Source organism: Eretmochelys imbricata, chromosome 2 (genome assembly GCF_965152235.1).
Source record: "Eretmochelys imbricata isolate rEreImb1 chromosome 2, rEreImb1.hap1, whole genome shotgun sequence".
Taxonomy (NCBI): domain Eukaryota; kingdom Metazoa; phylum Chordata; order Testudines; family Cheloniidae; genus Eretmochelys; species Eretmochelys imbricata.
The window spans coordinates 85,931,184-85,954,966 of NC_135573.1; the positions used below are offsets into that span (position 1 = coordinate 85,931,184).

Here is a 23,783-nt window from a genome sequence, read left to right on the forward strand (position 1 = left end):
AGTAAGCTGAGGATGTTTCATTGCAGTTCAGTTCAGCTTTCCATCATTTAAGGGATAACAAAAACTGAATTATTTGGATTTGGACTGGGCCAGATCATTATCTGGTTTAAATCAGCATCGATCAATAGAAGTCAATAGAACAAAGCAGAACATTAGAGGATGGGTGGTTATTACAGAGTTAAACCTCAGCCCATGAGAAAGAACCTTGAAGTTTAGCACTGGCAGTAGTTTAGTACTAGCAATAGGGTGCACCAAGTAATAGCCAGTTAATCTATAAACTGAAAGAATACTCTGAGAAATGTCTCATTGAGTAGCAAATGCATTTAGGAAAGTTTTTCTCCCTCTTCACAGACTCCTGACTCTGCATCTGCTTTCCCCAAGTGAAATATTTATAGATGTGCTACAGCTTGTGCTCATTGTGGCCAGCATTATAGAAATTCATTTGAGGCAAAGGCAAGATCATTTCTTGCCTGGTGTAAAATGCATCTTCACTCCACTGGTATCGGAATGCAAGCTACAATTCAACAGCTGAACACAAAGTGAAAAAGTCACATTGAATTAATTTGGCTTTCATGTAGACTTCGTGCACTTCTATCTCAATTTGGTATTAGCATTTAAGGGCATTTTTAAAGTGTTACTTTAGTGTACATGTATATAATGTGAATCTATATTAAAATTGCAAATAGTTGAAGTCATTTTAGACCCAGCAATTGGGAAACAAATGTCTTCAATCACAAAATTTATTCTCAGTGTATTTTCAACTTCTTGAATTTTCATAAATTCAAAAGCTTTACATATTTTAGCTATTTTAATTCTATTAGTTATTATAAATCTAAGCATACATGAATTTGCAAAAGTGGAGGAAGAATTAAGCAGCTGTATAATACCCTGGGTTCTTTTCTTTTATTATTGGCAAAATTAAAGGAATCTTTGAGGCTCACAAATGATTTTTGTGCAAAAGATTAGAAATGTGCTGGATATTTGCATCATCTGCACATAAGGAGTGAACTATATAGTCATAGATAATGTACTTTGTAAAAAGATTGAAAAGAGATTTTTGCATGAAACTTTCCAAATCCATTTTACAGCTGCTATTTTGCACAGCCCACATTCTATCAAAATAAAACACAAACTCATGTTTCAAGGAGCCTGAAAATGCATCTCCTACACGCTACAGTATATTGTTTAGTTGACATAGACAACCCCTAGTAAAATCTGTAACTCAGTGGAGATATCTGCCAATTGAACAGACACAGATGATGCACATAAGATTCATACAGAAGTGCACTAACAATAAGCTTTTGCATATAAAACCATCCCTTAAGAAGAGATTGTGCTTGAAACTCTTTTATAGCTACAGTATTTTTGTTTGTTATGTTTAAGAGGCACTGCATAAATATGAAGTTAGTCACCTAATGCACTTAATATTTCTCAATTGAGGACTACTGCAGCTTTACTCTATGTCTAGGTGCTGATTATACTTTGGTTTGCTTTACAGTAGTAACATTGCACTGGCAACACAGGTGATACTAAGAGGAAAGCTGGAGACACTGCCAACTGGAGGATCGAAACAAATAGTTCACTCTTTTACTTCTTTTCATGCTTCTTGGTTAATTCCCCTCTTTCTAACTGCAGACTCACACTGCTGTTTACTTTCTTCTCCTGTTGTTGGCTCTCCTGAGAGACTTGCTGAACTGCCTGCAGGATGGCAGTTTGCACAATCTGTTTGCTGGCATTCTGTAACGCAACTTCTTCTTGTTCATTTCCAGATTTCTCACCTACAAAAAAAAAAGTTTGAAAAAAAGGAATTTAAGACACCTGCTATAACAGGAGGTGATCTAGAAAGGTGGATCTATCTACAACATTGTCAGAGTCAACACAGCCTTCAGCAAGAATGAAGAGGGATGGCTTGTTCCTGCATAGATTCACCAACTGAATGGAGGAGGGGGTGTGCATCAGATAGAAGTGCTACTGAGATGTGGAATGGCCACATGTTCACTTGGTAGGTTGAGAGCAGAGGAGCCTTCCACCAACCCTCTTGGGCAACAATTTACTTGGGCTATGCGCTTGGATGAGGATTTAGACTTAGCATATCTGACACCTTCTCCTTTACTGCTATAAAAAGAAAGACTATGCTTCTAACAGTTTATTTATCTTTAATAAAAAAACCCCCACCAAACCCAATTCCCACTGACATCAGTGTCAACATTTCCATTGGCTTCAGAAATTGAATTATTTTAAGGTGTAAATTGATTAATCTTTAACAAACTATACCTGCAAATATATTTGCATTAAAAAGTTACTTATCTGCTCTGTAAGTTCTGCTCGTGAGGGCACAGATGTGTATTCCACTTTGGTGCATTTGTGCCTAGTGCACCAAGAGTTGGAGACTTTTTTTCCCCTGCAGGAGAATCTGTCACTGTCGGGACAGCATATACACCCTGGGTCTCCTCATGGCCCCTTCCGAGGCTATGTAAGGGTGGTGTTACCCTAATCCCCCCACCTCAGTTCCTTTGGACCAGAGAGCTAGACAAAGACTCCAGGGAACAAGGGGTGGAGGGTGGGTCATGGAATACACATCTGCACCCACATCTAAAAGAACAACAGTAACAGAACAGGCAAGTAATTATTTTTTCTTCAAATGTTTGCAGATGTTCATTCCACTTAGGTGACTCACCTCCAGTATACGCTTGGATCTAGTTAAACAATGACTATATTAATTTGCCAAAATTTTCATCTGGTCCGGATGCAGTTATGATGGCATAGTGATGCATGAATGTATATAGTGAGGACCACATGGTAGTCCTACAAATGTCCAATATAGGAACATCCCTCAGGAAAGCGACTGATGAAGGTGGAGTCCCTGTGGAATGGGCTGAGAGTCTTGGAAGAGGAGTGTCAGCTATCCAATATGCTGTCGTGATCCAGGAGGTGATCTATCTTGAAATCGTCTGCATTGAGACTACTTGCCCTTTCATACAGTTTGGATACAACACAAAAATACAAGGTGATTGGACTCTCTCATTTCACTCCTGAGCCCTACCTTGTTCCTGATTTCTGCCTTCCTGTCCTATTCCTGGTTCCTGTCTTATTCCAGATCCCTACTTCTCTGCCCCACCCCTGGCTACTGACTTTGGCTTTGACCCTTGGCTTGATTCCTGACACCAGCTCTGACCCTTGGTTTGACCTTTGGCTCTGACCCACACCTCTGATTCCTGGCTCCTGACTCCTGCAGCAACAATTAGGCCTGACCACCACTGGTCTGACCACCTACATCCCAGCCTATGACACCAACCTGTTCAGGCTGTGTCTGGGTGATAGACAGATTTCAACCATGAGGCTATGTGTCCCAGCAATCTCAGACAAGTCCGAACTGTGGTGGACAGAAGAGATCTGAGGGACTTGCACAATTCGTGAGTCATTTAAAACCTGTGAGGAAGAAAAGTAGTCAAATTCACAGAATTGAGTAGGGCCCCAATGAACTTAAGCCTCTGAGTTGGAATAAATAGTGACTTTTTCCTTGTTCAGAAGGAGTCTCAGATGACTGAAAAAGCAGAGATTAACCTGAAGTGGCCCCAAATCTGATCCTGTGAAGAACCTCGTACCAGCCAATCACCCAGTTAAGGGAAGATGTGGATATCGTTCTTCCTTAAGAAGACCGCCACTACCACCGAACATTTTGTGAATACACGAGAAACCGAAGACGGGCCAAATGGAATTACCACGGCCTGGCAATGGCGGTTCCTCCCACCCCTCACCAGAAAGCTGAGGAATCTCCAGTGATTGGGCAATACCACCACTGGGAAAATATGTATTTCAAAGATCAAAAGCAGCAAACCAATTGTTGATATCTAGGGAGGGGAGTATAAAAGCTAGGGTAATCATGTGGTATCTCAGTTGCTTGATGAATTTGTTGAGAACCTGAAGGTCCAAAACAGGTCTCAGTCCTCCCTTGAACTTGGGGATAAGGAAATAATGGAAATAGAAGCCATGTCCTTGAAACTGCAGGGGAACTTTCTCTATAGCCCTTAGGATGAGTGGAGTCTGAACTTCTTGAAGGAGCACAGACTTGTGAGATTGGTCCCTGAAAGGGGACGGGGAAAGGGGGACGAATAAGAACTGGATCAAATATCCCAGTCCCACTGTACTTAGGATCCACGTGTCCAAGATTATTGTCTTCCAAGTGAGAAAGTGAGGAAAATCTGTCCCAAATTGGGGGGGGGAAGGGGGGGAAGGGATGGGTAGTTAACTAGTGGTTGCATTGCTGGTCTTGAAGAATTCGTGAAAAAAGCTGTTTCCCTACAGCAGGTTGAGGGCAATACGATTGGTTAGACTGGAACTGGATGCTCTCCTCTTCTGAGGCTTCTGTCTCTTCCTAGGAGAGTCCTATTGCCTTGGGAGATAAAAGGGTTGCCTCTGATATTATTGAGAGTATTATTGAGGAGGCTTATATTGGCATTTCTTGGTGGCCAGTTATAGAACATACACCGCCTCCCACCCCCAGAATGTTTGAGTCTTAAAAGAGTGCAATACCTCATTCGTGTTGTCTGAAAACAAATATCGACAGTCAAAACATAAGTCCTCAACAGACTGCTGAATGTCCAACACTATCCAGAATTTACATAACCTTTCCCGTTATAATTGCAGAGGCCACAAACCTGGAGGAAGCATCTGCAATGTCTAGAGGAGACAAGAGTGAAGTCTTTGCCATCATTAAGAAGGCCCTGAACTCTTCCTTTGTATTGTCCAGCAATTTGTCTGGGAACTTTGACATCACCTCCTAATTAAGGAGGGTTTGCTGGTTTACTATCCTCATCTGGAGTGAGGCAGTAGTATAAATCTCTCCTCCTAATGCATCTAGTCTCTTAGACTCTTTATTTGGAGAGAGGGGTCAATTGCAATGTCCCTGCAGCGATCTCTCATTAACAACTGTGACAATTAGGGAGTTTGGGAGTAAAAACACTAGAACCCCTAAGAAGGGACGTTGCTGACAGAGTTAGAGATGCTGATGTGAGTCACAAGGTTTTCTCCAGCTGCAGAAGGGCATCATTAATCAGGAAACTGTCCTTTCCAGTGTAGATGCTTGGAGGATATCCAATAACTTGTGGGTATTTTCCTATACCAGTTCAGGTTCAATGCCCAGGGCTGTAGCCATTCTCTTAAGTAAGTCTTGGTAGAATTGAAAATCCTCTGGGACTGGAGAAGAGGAAATCAGTACCACCGAGTCATTCAGAGAGGGCAAAGCCAGAATTGCGGGGGTCAATGTTTCCTCTTGAGGCAAAGATTTATCATCTGGCAAGGGCTCTCCCACAAGAAGCCGTTCAGGAGGACGGGTATCCTCCCGTATCTGCATCAAAGGGGGCTCTGGAGGCTGGTCTGCCTCACAACTGGACAGAAGGGGGAATCTATCCTTGGACAAGCGCTGAGGTCCTGACCTGAGGGAGAGAGATCCACCCCATCAGTCCCCTGAAGGCCCTTGTGGGAAGGGCTATGGCACAGTAGGCCAGTACATATTGGGCCAGGATGGTCTGCCCTTGCTATAAGAGTGGCTGTGCTCTCAGTACAATTTTTGTCCCCTACCTGATGCTTGGATGCTTTGCCTGACCCCTTTCATTGAGATTGAGATGAACAAGAGCTGGACTCTGACTCAAAATTTGATGAGTCCTCAGGGCATTGGTGGAGCCCATCCCAGTGGGACCACTGGATATCCCAATTTGTATATTGACCAATGAAGGGGAGGTACCATCAGTAACTGTGGTGGAACCTGAGTTGTTACTGGAAGGGTGTCCTGAGATGGCTATATGAATGGGTCCAGGACCAGAAAGGAGCATACTGCTGGTACTGATGAGCCTGATGGAGCCAGTCCCCATTCCAAAAAGCAACGAGGTACCAAACAAGTAAGCAAATGCATATCAAGGTCAGAAGTGTAGCAGGCACTGAAGACAGAGGGTGCAATTGCACCAGCCCCACAGGCACAAAGACCATGGACAGTGCCTGTTTCTTCATCAGTATTGGGGCCATAAGCATTTGTAAACTAGGCCCTGAAATCAAAGGATGTGCTGGACATAGAATCACTGTGGGTACCAATGTAGGGCTGACCTCTTGTGTAAACAGAGATGCAGGCACAGAGAGATATAGAAGATCTGCTCCTGCCATAAAGGATTGCAGGATAAAAGGTACTGAAAGGGATAGCACTGCCACAGTGTTCCTAGGTACCGAACTCAACAGCTGTCTCTCGGATATCAACTGTATAGTACCAGGATCCTCCCACTTCACTACCGGGGAGACACAAGTTGATGGCCCAGCTCTACCCTGGGTTCCTGGGTCTTGATGTCGCTTAGTGCCTGTTATAGATGAAGAGGATGATGAATCTCTCTTCAAGGTCTGCTGACTCTGATCTATTTTATGGGTCCTCTTATTGGGAACCCCAGGAGAAGGTGAACGACCCCTTTTCCTTCTCAGAGGAGAATCAGAGTCTAGGGGTCTGTCCAGAATTACTGCAGAGGTAGAGGATGGCTGGCCAAATGATCTGATGATGGCCCTGATCTGCTGAGGCAGGCCTCACAGTTAGATCCTTACCAAATTCACAGCCATGAAAAATGTGTCATGGACCTGTGAAATCTGGTCCCCCACTGTGAAATCTGGTCTTTTGTGTGCTTTTATGCTATACTATACAGATTTCATGGGGGGAGACCAGCGTTTCTCAAACTGGGGGTCCTGTGTCAAAAGGGAGTTCCAGGAGGGGGTCACAAGGTTATTTTAGAAGGACAGTCATGGTCAGTGTTCCCTCTAATTTTCCCCACATATGTGCAGAATGAATTTTGTTATGTGCACCAATATGGAGGTGATGTGTCACATATCACCTCCATATTGGTGCACATAACAAAATTTATGTGGTGGTGGTGAGGCTGAGGGGTTTGGAGTGTGGGGGGGGCTCAGGGCTGGGGCAGAGGGTTGGGTGCCGGGGGGGGGGGGGGTTGAAGGCTCCAACTGGGGATGCGGGTTCTGGGATGGGGTTGGGAATGAAGGGCTCTGGGCTGCGGCAGAGGGTTGGGGGTGCAAGGGTGAGGGCTCCAGCTGGGGTGCGGGCTCTGAGGTGTGCCCGGGAATGGGGTGTTTGGGGTGCAGGAGGGTGCTCTGGGGCTACAGTGGGGAGAGAGGACTTCCCTCCAGCTCTCTCCCCCTGCAACAGCACCTGGACTGGAGGGAAGAGGCGCCTCTCCCTGCTGTGGCAGCTCCGGGGCTGGGGCCACGGGATAGGCCGTGGCAGGTTCGGACCAGGGGCGGGGCACCCTGGCCACAGCAGGTCCATGGCTGAGTTGGGGATGGGGGAGGAGCACCCCGGCCACGGCAGGTCCGGCCATGGCTGTGTTCGGGCCACACTTCCCCCAGCTGTGCAGCGTACAGGAACAACTCAGTATTGCCACCCTTACTTCTGCACTGACTTGGGAGCTGGGTGGCCGGAGAGCGGCAGCTGTTGGCCGGGCACCCGGCTCTGAAGGCAGCACCCCACCAGCAGCAGCACAGAAGTAAGGGTGGGAATACCATACCATGCCACCCTTACTTCTGCACAGCTGCCTGCAGAGCTGGGTGGCCGGAGCGTGGCAGCTGTTGACTGAGGGCCCTGCCCTTATAAGGCCTTGGGAAGGTCCATGGAGAGGAGCAGGGTGTGCACACTGCCCCGATGGGTACTGCTGTGGGGAAAAAGTCTCTGGCTCTCAGTGCACCGGGTGTGAACACATCTGAGTGGAATACCACTTGAACTACCCAGATTACTGAAAAAACAACAACTAGAGGTGCATATTACTTACTTAAGAAAAGTTGTCTCATTGATTCTTGTTTCATCAGTGTTACAATCAAGAGAACAATTGGAGTGATGTAGCAACAGAGGGTCAGGATCCTCAACTGGTGTAAACTTGGTGCAGCTCCACTGAAGTCAATGGAACTACAAGGATTTACATGAGCAGAGAAGCTGGCCAAAAGTTTGCAGTGAAGTAAATGTAGGTGGGCTACAGTCAGGAATAATCATTCAACAGGAAAAACATTGTATCATGTTAAGGATTTGTCTTGATCCAAGAAAAGAAATTTCAGAGTTAAGGACACAGGGCCAGATATTTTTAGACATGTAGGAATGCAGATAGGCACCTAATGGGGTTTTCAACAGCAAGAGATAGATGCTTGGGCCCAGATACTTGATTTCAATGGGAGTTAGGTTCCTAAATACCTTTTGAGGATTGGGGACCTAAGTGATTTTGAAAATCCCACTAGCCACCTATCTGCATCTTTAGGCACATAAATGCCTTTGTAAATCTGTTTGAGCGTGCTCATAAGGCTGTGAGTTTGCCATGGAAGTCACAGATTCTGTGATCTCCATGAATTCTGCAGTGGCCACTGCCCCACCCCTCCAGCAGCAGCAGCAGGAGTTTGGGTGGGGCACTGAGGGTTGGGGTGTGGGAGGTGGTGAGGGTCTGGGCAGCACTTATCTCAGGGGGCTTCCCCAAAAGCAGCAACATCCCTCGGCTCTTAGGGGGAGGTGCAGCCAGGGAGCCTTGCGCACTGCCTCTGCCTGCAGGCACTGCCCCCACACATCCCCACTGGTCACAGCTCCTGGCCAATGGGAGCTGTGGAGCCAGCGCTCAGGGAGGAAGCAGCGCACAGAGCTGCATGGCCATATCCCCACCTAGGAATGTCACCACTTCCGGGGAGGCACGGAGCTGGGTAGGGAGCCTGCCAGCCCCACCAACACCCACCCCACACGCACCAGCGCGGGTCCCAGGCCGTGTGGCACTGCCTACTCCCCCCCGCCCAGCACCAGTGAGAGTCCTAGCCCCCCGCCAGCACCCGCAGCACACACCCCCCGGGCAACCCTCCTCCCCAAGATTTAGTCAGGGTTATATAGTACAAGTCAAGGGCTTGGACAGGTCAAGGGCTATGAATTTTTGTTTACTGTCTGTGACCTGTCCATGACCTTTACTAAAAATACCTGTGACTAAAATGTAGCCTTACTCATAATGCAAACTCTGCGTAATGAGTGAGCTCATTTCATTCTTAATTGGCCCTGTTGTGCCTAGGTATCAGGATATGTAATTGGCTCTCTGTTCTGAAGCCACATGAGAGGAGCTCTTCACATAATAACTGGGGTAAATCAGAGTCCACTGAAGATTAAGCTCTGAGTGAAGCCCGTCTGTTTTGAGCTGTGAGAAATTCCCAGTCTTTACTTTACAAATCTTTCAAGATAAAATTTAAGATTCTTATGACAGGGTTAATAGCAAAATATTGTTCTCACCTGGTGGAAACCAATGCAAAGTCTTGGTGCTATATGTCCAAATCAGAAGCACGACACCACCCAAACTCCTAGCCTTATGAGAAAGGGAATTTGTGAGCTCCACTGCTTTGTAAGGAGAGATGTTATTTAGTTTTAGCAAGGTCATTTTGAAATGTAATGATTAACTTAATGTAATTTTATTTTTAAATTACCATACCTTAAGATAGATTTTGCCCAAAATATAAAATAGGAAAGTGGTTTAAGATTTTGAAAGAATTTACACTTAGTATCTGAGCTGACAAAATTTGGTTCCATGTTAAAGAAGCTAAATCAAACTCCTTGAAAGCCAGATTTTAGATGAAAACATTGACACAATGGAACCACTTGAATTCTTGGCACTATCCGCTCCCTTCTATTCAGTTTCTTCCATTCCCAAGCATTTGAAACAGTAAGTGTTTTCTGGATTTAGTTCAATGTCATTTAACAATAAACTACACAATATTTCTCTATTATCCAAGAACTAATGTATCACAGAGTCAATTTGTCCTCTTGTAAGGCAGTCAGAGATCAGCCAACTTCAGCTAGTGTCCTAAAGGTGATATTTTATCAAGAAGGATGGATAAATATAAAATTGAAAATAAAGCAAAATGTATTAAAGTAGGGTTTATGCAGTCTCATATAAATTTCTAGAAGCTTGATGTGTGTCCAAAAACTTCGCTTCATCCACCAAATCAGTTTTTATTCTTAATAAAAACATACTGCACCATGCATGATGCTGTTGAATATTGTTCCTTTCCCCCCCTTTATCTAGGGGTACTTCCATGTTTATTTCACAAGTTCTTTCTGATTTTCTGCATTTAGGTTATAGTATATAAATCTAAACATGAATTTATTTCTGAAGATGATGCAGCAGGGGTCTTATCCACAGAGTTTCACAGACATTTTTCACACTGTGAATAGCCACATGTGAATGAATTTTCTTCCTGTGAAGTTTGTTCTCCCCACCGCCATGAAAAATGGCAAACAATTAAGTGTGGTATGTTTCCCAAATCCATGAAAATGTCACTTTTTTTTTTTTGCCTGTGGTGATAGAATTTTTGCAGAACTCTGGACTGCAGCATGCATAATGCAACATGATTAATTTGTTGTTTAGTGTTTTGAAAGTGTCCAGCAAATCACTGATTTATTTTGTTGACATTACATAATGGATCAGCCTATGACATTTGGAAATGTGTAACAGTAAGCAATTTACTAAAACCCCACACAATATTGCTGTGTGAGTATTTGCAAGAATGTTTGTCCTAATTATTTTACAAAGGGAAAATTCTGTCCCCTGCCACGTACGTGTGCGTGTGTGCGGGGGGACCTCCATTCCCAGAGTGGCGCTCTGAAGGGGTTGGTCCATGGCACCAGGCAGGGTGCTTTGAGGACAGGAAAAGGCTGTGGCTGGTGCTGAGGAGTTTTGTTTTGCAGTAGGTCCACTTCCAAAAAACTCTAACTATAATGCATGTTTCAGCAGAGGGTCTGTAGTAAGGTAACAGCATTGTGTCCAGAAACTAGCATTGTTTAATGACTAAGATCCTGTTCTGGGTATCAAAGAGTAGGAAGGGATGATTTGGTATCCGTACATTTTAATCTAGGTTTTTATACTGGCACCTATCACTATAGTACCTCTATCTATATAATAGAAATTTCTAAGTTATCTGACTATTAAGTAAAAAAAACAACTTAGTGCTTGCAGAGCAGGGAGTGGTTATATTATCACTAATAAACAGCACCGCTTTTAGCTAGTTGTTCAATTCCTGATACTGCATTTAACTGCTACTCCGGCTGACACAACACATAGAAAATGGTTTGCACATTCAGTAGTTTTGTACCCCACCCCCCAAAATAATTTGAGAGGTTTAGGAAACCTCAAACTCTAATGGTACATCTACACTGCTGCTGGGACTGTGCTTCCTATCTTAAGTAGACAGACATATGCTAGCTCTTTTTGAGCAGTGTGGCTCAGGCTAGCCACCCGAGTACAGACGCAGGGGGTCTGGATGGGTTTGTAGTCAGACAGCTGGCCAAGCTGCCAGCTGTTCTATCCCTGCTGGACTGCTATTTTTAGCACACTCACTCAAGCAGACCTAGCCTGTCTTGCTACACAAGCTGCAAAGCATGTTTCCAGCTGCAGTGCAAACGTACCCAAAGAGTCACCAATCTCAAACTTCGAGTTCCAGTTTCACCGAAAACTGGCATGGTACATCAGCAGCTCAGCTTTTTAAGTACTCCTGGCTGGGATCAAAGCTGCTCTCCATGAAAGAAAAACAATTAATAATTTTGGGAAAATATAGTATTATAAATAGATGCCAAGGCTTTTTTTCATAAATCAATGGAATTATTGTTACTTAAAATCAAGAACCTCTTGTGAGGAAGATCCCACATGCACTGTGGTGTTTCCTGGCTTCAAAGTACAGGAGTATAGGAAATGCTTTCAGGGAAACTGAGTTATAAACTAGGACTACAAGAACAGATTAAGATTTGCAGAAAGGTGTCAACCCAGTGTGCATATAGTCACCTTCACACGCACACACACGCTCACACACACCCCTGCACCTGCTCCACCCCCTCACAAACATCATGAGTCTTCTTGCATGACCTTGAAATCAAATCCCTCTCTCACCCCCTATAATGCAGGCCTTCATTCAGACTTGCTGCCTTCAGCTTGCTACAGAGCGGCTTTAATAATGTGTGTATGCCCCAGGAAGTGAGTTTGCAACAGACAGTCATGCTACAGTAAGTCTCTGAATCACTCACTTCTCTCCACATATCCATGCACAAAGTTGTGAGATATTATTGAGAAGTTAACACGCTAAAGACACGAGCCTGCTATTACACAGGGATAAATTAGAAATAGCTCCATGAAGGTCAATGAAGTTTCAAAGGTATAAAATTGGTTTAAGTGGCAGCTGAATCAGGTATTTAGCAGGAAACAGAAGCAGCATTTCTGGTGAATTAAAGGAAAGCAGTGGCAAGATGGTAATGAGGAGTGATCATGAGGGATCTTTGAAAATTGAGTAGACATCACTCCTTACTGCCAAGCAATGTGGTGTTTATGCACCCCATCATATCCTCCTACAGCAAAGGGCTGCTGTGACGGGTTCAGTCCCAGAGACCCCCTTGGGACTGTCACCTGATGTACTGAGATTACCTCTGAGCCCATTTTCCCTGCCAGCTTGGGATTCCAGAACCCTGCCTTGTTGAGCCAGACACACTAGCCTGCTGCAACACAGACCCAGTTCTGGGCCACACCCCCAAAGCTGCAGACTTTAACCAAAAACTGCTCAGCAGGTCACCAATCTCCAGCACCCAGACATCCAGCTCCCAATGGGATCCAAACCCCAAATAAGTCTGTTTTACTCTGTATAAAGCTTATACAGGGTAAACTGGTAAATTGTCCGCCCTCTATAACACTGATAGAGAGATATGAGCAGCTGTTTGCACCCCCAGGTATTAATCACTTACTCTGGGTTTACTAATAAACAAAAGTGATTTTATTAAATATAACAAGTAGGATGTTCCAATAAGCTTCTTTCACAGACTAGACTCTTTCTTAGTCTGGGCCCAATCCTTTCCCCTGGTACAGTTCTTGTTAATTCCAGCTGGCATCTTAAGTAAAAAGCAGGGGCTTTCTCATGAACGGGACCTTCCTTGTCCTGTTCTACCCCCTTTTATAGATTTGACACAAGACAGGAATCCTTTGTCTCTCTGGGTCCTCACCCCTCCTTCTAAATGGAAGAGCACCAGGTTTAAGATGGATTCCAGTATCAGGTGACATGGACTCCATCTTTCATTTTTCATTACCCAGGGGCTGGCCTACAAGTACACAGGCAGGCTTGCAGGTAAACAGAGCCATTTACAGTCAATTGTCCTTGTCAATGGGAGCCATCAAGATTCTAAACCACCATTAATGGCCCACACTTTGCATAATTACAATAGGACCTCAGAATTATATTTCATATTTCTAGTTTCAAGTACAAGAATGATACATTCATACAAATAGGATGATCATATTCAGTAAGTTATAACCTTTGTAATGATACCTTACAAGAGACCTTTTGCATAAAGCATATTCCAGTTACATCATAGTCAGATTCACAAAGTATATTGAGTGCAATGTCACAGCTTCACTGAAGACTCGTGAAATGAATGGCACTTTTTCCTTTTCACTGACAAAGTTGTGACTGCTCACTAGCATTGAGGATCCCTAAAAGCAGCTGTAGTAAGTGGAGCCAGGAGTTTCATCTTTAATAGCACATATTATGCATGAACATGTATGCATGTGAGGAGAATGGCTGAGCACATATAGCAGGTTGCATAAATCCCAAGCATTCGAAGAAAGGAAATCGGAGGTAAAAGTTTAGGTTCTGCTTCATAATAGCAATGAGTGTAGTTTCATTTAGCAGACGTTTACACTAGAAACTGTTCTTTATTCAGGGTTCTTTTGTGTAAACAGCTTTCAAGTTACCCATATTTAAAACTAAAAATCACATTCTTTTTGGCAAATTTCTTGGTAGTAGTTTAGCACTTTTAATTGAAGCAATGGGGATTAATTTATCTCACTTGGCTACAATCTTAATTTATGTAAATACTTCTAAATCTGAGTGAATCTTGAACCAGATCTGCATTTTGAAACTGCTTATCAGTAGTACTTGCATATATTCTCCATCCTTAAAAATTTACCATTTAATTTTATAACTATACGGTTTTGGATTGGAAGACTAATGATTTACATAAACCTCTTTATGCATCTGCATTTTCATGGGTGTTATACAATGTACTGTGCTATTTATTTGCAATATGATAGCACAATTATGATTTTTTTTTACTCTGATAAAGTCAGGGTACAGCAAACCGACAAAAATATTGCTGTCTAGAAAATCAATGGTTTCAGAGTAACAGCCGTGTTAGTCTGTATTTGCAAAAAGAAAAGGAGTACTTGTGGCACCTTAGAGACTAACCAATTTATTTGAGCATCAATCTCAATCATATATTAAAAGTTACTAAAATTAGATTTATAAGTCAACAACTAAAAAACCCAAATGAAATTTCAAATTGGGATGGAAGTGTGAGAAAAGGAGACTATGATTAGCTAAGAATTACAACCACCTCTTTTTAGGCACACTTTTAATAGAGGCAGAGAGGAGAGAATACTGCTGAAGTAAGGTATAAGTGGAGTAGATATGTTTTGTCTCTGTGGAAGAAGTTACAGGATGTTGCCTGTAATATAAAGTAATTGTTAACAGTCATGATAGTAATTTAAGCTGTGTGCAGGTGGATCCCTGCATCTATATGGAGTTCACTGAAGAATCAGGACCTTAGTTTGCAACCCATACATCTTCCTCTTGGTTTGTGCCAGTGGAAAAATTCTTAAAGGACATGTTGTCTTCATTTTTGCTACATTAACACACTATAGGCTGCTGGCGTGCTGAGATCACTGCCTATCATGCTGACCAATAGTATTTTATTGTTTCCTTATGCTCCTCTGTCCATCTGCTGTCTCTTGTCTTATACTTAGGCTACATCTACACTATGAGCTAGGAGTGTAATTCCCCTGCTTGCGTACATATACTTGTGCTAGCTCTCATGGAGCTCACACACAACTATAAATAGCCATGTAGCTCTAGTAGCATGGGACGTGGCAGCAGAGAAAGAGCTTAGAGGTGCTGAGTACATCTGAAACCCCCCCCAGATTCAGGCGGGTTTGTACTTGGCCTGGCTAATCCAGGCCTCCACTGCCACTGTCTGTGCTACCACAGCAGCACTGCTATTTAGAGTTGTGCTAGTTCTCACTGAGCTAGCACAACAAGTACGTGTACACGAACAAGGGGAATGACGCACCTAGCTCATAGGATGAGAATAAATTATTTGGGGCAGGAACAGTCTTTTTGTTCTTTGTTTGTACAGTGCCTAGCACAGTGGTTCTCAAAGGGGGCTGCGGGAAGCGGCGCGGGCCAAGGGATGTGCTGGCCGCCCTTTCTGCAGCCCCCATTGGCCTGGAGCTGCGAAACACGGCCTGTAGGAGCCACGATCGGCCGAACCTGTGGACGCGGCAGGTAAACAAACTGGCCCAGCACGCCCGGGGCTTTCCCTGAACAAGGGGTGGACCACAGTTGAGAACCACTGGCCTAGCACAATGGGGCTTGGTCCATGAATGAGGTTATCACAGGGTAGTTGGTCTCTGTGGCTAGACTGAGCCCAGTGCCCCTGGACTGGAGCAGGTGTGCCTAATCCAGCTAATTAGAGCAGACCGGGCTATACCTGGGCCTATACCTGTGGTAAGTCCCTGGAACAAGGTGGAGCCAGAAGATCAGGGAAGCAAGCCTGTGGCTGCTGCTCCAAGCCAAAACCATTGGGTGAGGGTAGGAAGCTGCCAGGAGCTGGATTGGCAGAGATCCCTGGGAGGGGTGGTCCTGAAGCCTGGGGACCAGGTATTGACTTAAGATTGTGTTCTGTTTGTTTAACCTTTGTTATAAAAGAATAAACCTCCTTGACTGGGAGTGGCAGTGCATGCTTGGAGACGGGGTGCAGCAGCGATGGCACCCAGGGACAGGGTTTCTGAGCACTATAATAATACAAATAATAATTAGGGTGGGTGGTATGTGGCACTATAGTGTACCACAAAGTGGGAAGCTGAGGTCAGTTCCTTATGCTTAGGTTGGCAGTAGGAGTTGGGAGAGTGAAATCTTCTTCCATCTGATGATTCTTCTATGGTTACATATTTTGCATATGTAATGTGTGTAGCATGATTTGTCTTTAACATACAATTTAATATAAGATGATGAAAAGCTTATTTTCTAATTACTTTTATAAACTGGTTGAAGAGTTTCAGTTCTGGAAGCCCAACCAAAATAAGGAGGATTTCAAGGAGAGATTTAAAGGGTGAGGCTGCTTGATGTCCAAAATCAGGGAGTTAATTGGTCACGTTGCTTGTATATTAAGACTGAATGAGGCAGTTACCAGGACCCCAACCTTGCAAACACTTATGCAAATGCTTAACTTTATGAATGAATAGTTCCAGTTGAATTGTTTGCTGGAGTAAGGGTCTGCTTTGGACATATCTGAATCTAGATGTGTGACAAGAAACCCTGGGTGTACATAATAGGATTAAGTTGTAACCTTAACAAAAGTATATGTTTCAGAGACTGAAATTTCTCTTTCATTGTATTAGAGTTAGGTGTGTCTAATATTGCCTCTTATTCTTTATTCTGGAGACCTGACTGACTAGCATGGAAAGTATGAGGGCAATACCCAGCTGATTCTACAGCAGAAAGAGAAGAGAATCAAAAATGCCTAAAAACAGTTGCACAATCAGATTCTTATGTGTATTTCAGTCTCTAAGCTGTGAATGAATAAGATTCATTCATTGGTTCCATATACTCCTGGGGGAATTCTGCTCCACTGCGCATGTGCAGAATTTATGTCCGTGACACTCTGACACCCCAATATTCATCACTGTCATGTAATTAGAATATGCTTTGTACAGAGTATGACTTGTGAGGTATCATTCTAAAAGTCTTAATCTGCTAGACATTAATATCTCATTGGATTGTATGTGAAGTTATTAAGTTTGGCTATGTATGTGTTACTGAAACATGTGAGGTTGAAAACACCTACAAGCAGCCTTTTAGGTGCAACTGTACAAAGGCCAAACAATGTTAATGGCTTATTGAGGAAATGCACACAAGCACAAGGATTACCTCAGGAACTCTGAACAATAGAAACCTGTCAGAAATAGCACTATACAAGGGAAACTGTTTGACCCAGATCACAGCAAAAGAGCTTTCCAGCAAGTGGGAAGAAGATATAAAAGGGGGACAATACATCGTTGGGGGGACCTCACTCTCCCTGCAACAACAGACCTGGAAACACCTCAGGGGCAAGGACTGAACTGTGGGAAGTGATGGTCCCATGCTAGAAGGATCATTAGCCTGTATATGAAAACCTGGGAAAGCCAAGGCAATTTGTGCCTTAAGAGTCAGCCAGCCAGTTTATCACTTAGGGTGAGAATTTGCTAATTTATATCCCACCTATCTAGTGTGTTAAGCTCAATTTGTGTTTTTTGTTTATTTACTAAGGTAATCTGCTTTGATCTGTTGGCTATCCCTTATAATCATTTAAATCTACCTCTTGTACTTAATAAACTTGTTTTTGTTTTTAACCCAGTTTACATAATTCATAACTGGGGGGTCAAAAAGCTGTGCATATCTCTGTCCACAGTGAAGGAGAGCGCAAATTTCAATTAGCTTATGCTGTACAGTTGTCAGTGCAGTGCAAGACAATAAAATTTTGGGTTTACTCTCCAGAGGGGGAGCGCCCTTGAGTCCTGGGCAATTCCTTGGGTGAAACCCTTCCCATGCAATACTGATTTCAGTGTCTGTCTTTCTGCAGCTGGGTATGTCCCTACCTGTATGTGTGCTAGAAGAGGCTTGAGGGCGTGGCTTGGCAGGACAGGGTGAGGGAGCTCCAGCTGCTGGAACAGTCAGGCTGAGTGGTACCCCATTACATCAGGTGGCACCCTGGAAGGGGGGGGCGGGAAACCTGTCACAATGTCCTCCGCAGATTTCTTTGCTTCCCAGCAGAAAAATTACTTTCTGTTGGGGAAGCAAAGGGAAGCCACAAGAGTGGACATGCGACCCTCCCCAGCAGTACCCTTTTGCCCAGGGTAGCTGGCAGAGAGGTAGATCACTGTGGGTGCAGGAGGTGGAGCGGGGAAGACCTGGCTGGTGGCTCCTACCCTGTGCTGGGCTCAGCTGCTAGTCCAGGCTGGGCTGGGGAGGACGGGACTTCCTTTTCTCCTGCATTGCATCCAGGGCTGGGTCAGACCATCCCCAGATTTCTCCCCTGGCTACAGGAAGCTCTGCGAACTCCTCTCCCTGCTCCTGCTTCCTGCACCCATTGCTCCTCAGCTGCAGGGGGAGGGATCCCTGTACAGGGAGCTGCTCCCACATCTGCCCAACCCCTGTGCATCCCGAACCCTTCAGACCCTCCCACCAGGCCACACACCCCCTGCACCCAGAACCCCCCCCGCAATAAGCCCCACTCCCCCTGCACCTGGACCATCTCAACAAGCCATCCAGACCCCCCCCCGCCAAACTCTATCCCCCTCACACCTAGACCCCTCCTGCTGAGCCCCAACCACCTTCACTGGGATCCCCTGCAGAGTCCCATTACCATTGCACCCAGAAATCCCAAAGCCCCTGTGCATTCAGATCCCTTCCGCACCCGGATCCCCCACTGAGCTGCCTGGACCCAAATTGTCCCACACAGAACCTTCTCAACCCACACCTGGATCCCTTCACACTAAGCCCCTCCACACTTGCATCTTGCACCTGGCATGGGGGGGCATGGCCTTGTGGTGTTTCTGGGGCAGGTGCCGTCCTTGCACTGTGTCAGGGTTTGGTGCAGCCTCACCACTGAGTCTGTGTCCTGCGGGGGCAGGAAGCTGCACAGTGATCTCCCACCTCAGTGCAGCCAGTGGCCTGTGCTCCCCAATACCATGCTGGAGTCTCCACATTTATTTGACAAATAAAATTTGCAAAATTTTAAAATATTGTGTGCAGAATTTTAATTTTTTGGGTGCAGAATTTTTTATTTTTTGGCACAGAATGCCCTCAGGAGTAGTTCCATATTTTCCTAACTTAGTTTTAGGGGATATTTTAGCATTCGCTCTTACTAGAACATATAGGGCTCAGTCATCTTTTTCTAAAAGATATGCTCTAGTTCAAACAAATTTAATTTATGGAAGTCCTATGGCCTGTATTATACAGGAGATCAGACTAGACTAGTGCTCCTTTCTGGCTGTATAATAATCTATGAACCCAGCATAGCTCCTAGCACAACCTTCTTTCCCTGGAGCCAGCGCTGAGCTAGGACAGATCACTTTGCCAGCCACAGTCAGGGGCAGATAGATTGTGACTCAGTGTGATCCAATTCTGAAAGAACAGGGAGATGAGTATAACCTGTCCCATAAGCTCTGATTTAATGCTTAATTCATCATTTACATCTTTAAGAAGTATCTAGATATAGCATCCAAGCAAGAATCTCATAAAGCAGAGTTTTCATGACTTCTGTCTGGTGGTTTTTCGCTACTTTACAAGAAGCAGAGGAAAAAATCCCCAGGAATTTCAGTGGATATGTTAGTTGTATCAACATTATATTTTTAAAAAGACTTCTGTGAATTTTCTTGTTCTGTTTGAAATATTCTCACTATAAATGAAGCATCAAACTTGCATTAGGGATTCATAAGTTCAAACAATTTTTTTAAACCAGTATATTTTTGTTGCTATTCTTAAACTTGTTCCCACAACTATTTCAATAAGATTAACTAGAAGCACATTAAGTTTCTCAATTTAATACATTCTAGAAGAACATTCAAGTTCTAAATAGGCCAACTATACAATTTACCAAAAATAAAGATTCAGAACTCTGTCATTATGGACTATTCAAATTAATCATCTATAATAAATATGTTCTGCAAGGAGCTATATTTATTCTTCACCTGCAGGGGCTGGATGCAGTTTTAGTTCTTTACTTTAAACAATTTTAGCCATTAGAAATTTTGCAGTACACAGACTACTATTCATATTTGTGCTATACAGTTTATTGGAGATAATACATCAGGATAAAATATTTTGTTGCGACTTCAGAATATGACTGATCTGGTAAGCAGACTCAGCTCCGAGAGAGCTTTATGGAACTAAATTTGAAGGCTAGTCTAAACAAAGGTTTCTTGTAGCCAGCGTTCAGCAAACGAAAAAGCTGATTCTTACAGAACATCTGAGCCCAGTTTTTCCAAAGCTAAAGGGAGACTTTAATTTCCCTTTTTACAGTTATTTCTTTTAATGGATAAATTAACTGTAGGTGAACCTCTCTCTTAAAGAGCACAATCTCTGCAGCAAGTTCAGGAATCTGCTGAAGGGAAGACCTTAGCAGAGTATACAGCTTCTCTAGAGTGGAAAACCATTGTGGGCCCAATCCAATTCCTACTGAAATAAAGGTTTCAGAGTAACAGCCGTGTTAGTCTGTATTCGCAAAAAGAAAAGGAGTCCTTGTGGCACCTTAGAGACTAACCAATTTATTTGAGCATGAGCTTTCGTGAGCTACAGCTCACTTCATCAGATGCATACCGTGGAAACTGCAGCAGACTTTATATATACACAGAGAATATGAAGAGGTATTGTTTCATATTCTCTGTGTATATATAAAGTCTGCTGCAGTTTCCACGGTATGCATCTGATGAAGTGAGCTGTAGCTCACGAAAGCTCATGCTCAAATAAATTGGTTAGTCTCTAAGGTGCCACAAGGACTCCTTTTCTTTTTACTGAAATAAAGAGACTGCTGACTTCACTGTGATTGGATCAGGTCTTATATGCATCATTGTAAATTTAAATGATAGATGAATGGAAGGTGTCCAACAAAGAGAACATAGTGGATAATATTAGATTTTGCCATTTGATGTAATGCTTTGTGCTTTTACAGTGATTTGCATCTGAAGATCTCAAAGAACTTTACAAACACTAATTAAGATTTATAACAACATCTGTGTGGGGTAGGAATTATCCTATCTTTCTTTAGATGGAAAAAGAATCAGTGAGGTTAAGTGACTTAACCAAAGCCAGTGACAGAACAGGAATAGAACTAAGATCTCCTAGTTCCCACTCCCCAATCTCTTACAAACTATATATGCAGTTAAAGATACTTGGCATCCAAATTACCAACATGATAGCTGCAAACAGCATTGTTTCTCATTTGAATACAGAGAGATGGGTGAATTAATGTGAAAATATTCTTGACTGGCCTAGAACCCCAATGGTCATCTTGCTTGCTTAGTGAACACAAACATGAGCTTTTTCTAAATGTGAATGGAAATGCTCTTTGAATTTTATATATATATATAACTGCTTAATATCCCTAATTGTTAAAGGGCAGTTCTACTCTGAAAATGGCATGTGTGTCTGTCAATTTGTGTATCAGATGTGCTCAGTCTAAAAGTGAAGACATTTTTTTTTCTCAGCTGCCCACGCTGCAAGCTGGACCCTTAGGCTCCTTACTAACATTTACTCTGACCCACTAACACACATTAAAACTACAAATTGTCTCATTTTACTTTGTGTTAGTTACCACTTGTTAACTAACACATGCTAAAAACACATTTTTCCTAGTGTGGATTTACCTGAGGTCATTTTTCCTTATTGTATAACAAGGTAAATTCATATCAGATTTGTTATCCATTATTCCCTTTAGGGGTCTTTCAAGCTGGGTCACTTTCAGATGATAGTGAAGTTATCAGCAAGTTAAAGAAGTATGGGCTGGATGAATGCACTATAAGGTGGGTAGAAAGTTGGCTAGATTGTCGGGCTCAATGGGTAGTGATCAATGGCTCCATGTCTAGTTGGCAGCCGGTGTCAAGTGGAGTGCCCCAGGGGTCGGTCCTGGGGCCAGTTTTGTTCAATATCTTCATAAATGATCTGGAGGATGGTGTGGATTGCACTCTCAGCAAATTTGCGGATGATACTAAACTGGGAGGAGTGGCAGATACGCTGGAGGGCAGGGATAGGATACAGAGGGACCTAGACAAATTGGAGGATTGGGCCAAAAGAAATCTGATGAGGTTCAATAAGGATAAGTGCAGGGTCCTGCACTTAGGACAGAAGAACCCAATGCACAGCTACAGACTAGGGACCGAATGGCTAGGCAGCAGTTCTGCGGAAAAGGACCTAGGGGTGACAGTGGACGAGAAGCTGGATATGAGTCAGCAGTGTGCCCTTGTTGCCAAGAAGGCCAATGGCATTTTGGGATGTATAAGTAGGGGCATAGCGAGCAGATCGAGGGATGTGATCGTTCCCCTCTATTCGACATTGGTGAGGCCTCATCTGGAGTACTGTGTCCAGTTTTGGGCCTCACACTACAAGAAGGATGTGGATAAATTGGAAAGAGTCCAGCGAAGGGCAACAAAAATGATTAGGGGTCTGGAACACATGACTTATGAGGAGAGGCTGAGGGAACTGGGATTGTTTAGTCTGCGGAAGAGAAGAATGAGGGGGGATTTGATAGCTGCTTTCAACTACCTGAGAGGTGGTTCCAGAGAGGATGGTTCTAGACTATTCTCAGTGGTCTAAGAGGACAGAACAAGGAGTAATGGTCTCAAGTTGCAGTGGGGGAGGTTTAGGTTGGATATTAGGAAAAACTTTTTCACTAGGAGGGTGGTGAAACACTGGAATGCGTTGCCTAGGGAGGTGGTGGAATCTCCTTCCTTATAAGTTTTTAAGGTCAGGCTTGACAAAGCCCTGGCTGGGATGAATTAATTGGGGATGGGTCCTGCTTTTGAGCAGGGGGTTGGACTAGATGACCTACTGAGGTCCCTTCCAACCCTGATATTCTATGATTCTATGATATATACATAGTCTAATATTGAAAATTGCACAGTTGAATCCTGACTACAGGAGAGTTCTTCCCTTCTCTCACTCTAACCAGTAAAAGGAGATGACCCTTTTTGGAACGCAAGGAAAAAAATAACAAACCACTGCACATTTTTGGGAAAGAGGCCTGGTTATTTTAGAAAGCCAGCAGAAAATTAAGCCTCTTCATGAGGTCTCTCAGGAATTCAGACTGATTATTTACAAGCAAGGTCACAACTGACAATAAAGCAAACAAGATTATGTACATGTGGAGTACTCCTTCAATCAGTGAAGAGTACTTCTCTGAACAACAGCAGCTCCCCTCTTAGGAGGCTATCCTCTTTTCAAGTGCTGTCAGAAATTGGGTGCGGCTGACTTGCTTCCTTTCTGTGAACTCCTTTAGGTCCTACTTGTCACTCTCCAGCCAAAGGCAGGAAACCTCAGTCTGCAGGGGGTTGGGGGAGGAAATCATAACCAGGAAGGCTTTTTTATGGGCTAACAGATGTGCACCCCCTTCACACTGACAAGTTATGAATGGATGCAATAATCAATAGTGGCCATTTCATGTTTTCAGCAGCTGCTCTAATTAGAAAAGCAAGCTAGAGTTTGTTGTAGTACTATGTTAAAGATGCATCTCACAAAGAGAACCACTGTAAGTAGCATACAGTGCATCACACATTCTGCCTCACACATCTGTGCATCCCTAGGAAAGAAATATGGGCTCATCTTATTCCTTCGGGCAGAAGATTCCAAGATCTCTTGTAGACAGAGGTAGAAAGAATCTTCTGATAATGCTACTTCAGAGATTAATGAGGCTGGATGAGAGCAATACAGAGCTCACCTGCCTGGACTTCATAGACTGAAGAAACCTGAAGCAGTGTACTGTTAAGGTCAAACTATTCATTTCTGCCAGCACTGACACAGATACTGCTTCAATGACAATCTTTCAAAATGTAATGCATGCTATTCTGTATAAGTGTACAGACTACTAGAGAGTGTGTGTCAAGGCTGATTCCTCACTCTGGCACTTCAAGTGAAGAAGGTGGGGCCCGCAAAGATTCTAAAAATTAATA

General features: G+C 43.6%; 1 protein-coding gene across 1 annotated transcript in view; it reads right to left on the reverse strand.

Moving 5' to 3' along the window:
* Positions 1 to 868: 868 nt before the first annotated feature.
* The window catches only part of AKAIN1 (A-kinase anchor inhibitor 1), a 30,331-nt gene continuing 7,416 nt past the window's right edge, over positions 869 to 23,783 (reverse strand). The window contains exon 2 of the mRNA XM_077809055.1: positions 869 to 1,778. Within this exon, the coding sequence (XP_077665181.1) occupies positions 1,588 to 1,778 (191 nt within the window). The 3' untranslated portion in view covers positions 869 to 1,587. The remainder of the gene's footprint in view (positions 1,779 to 23,783) is intronic.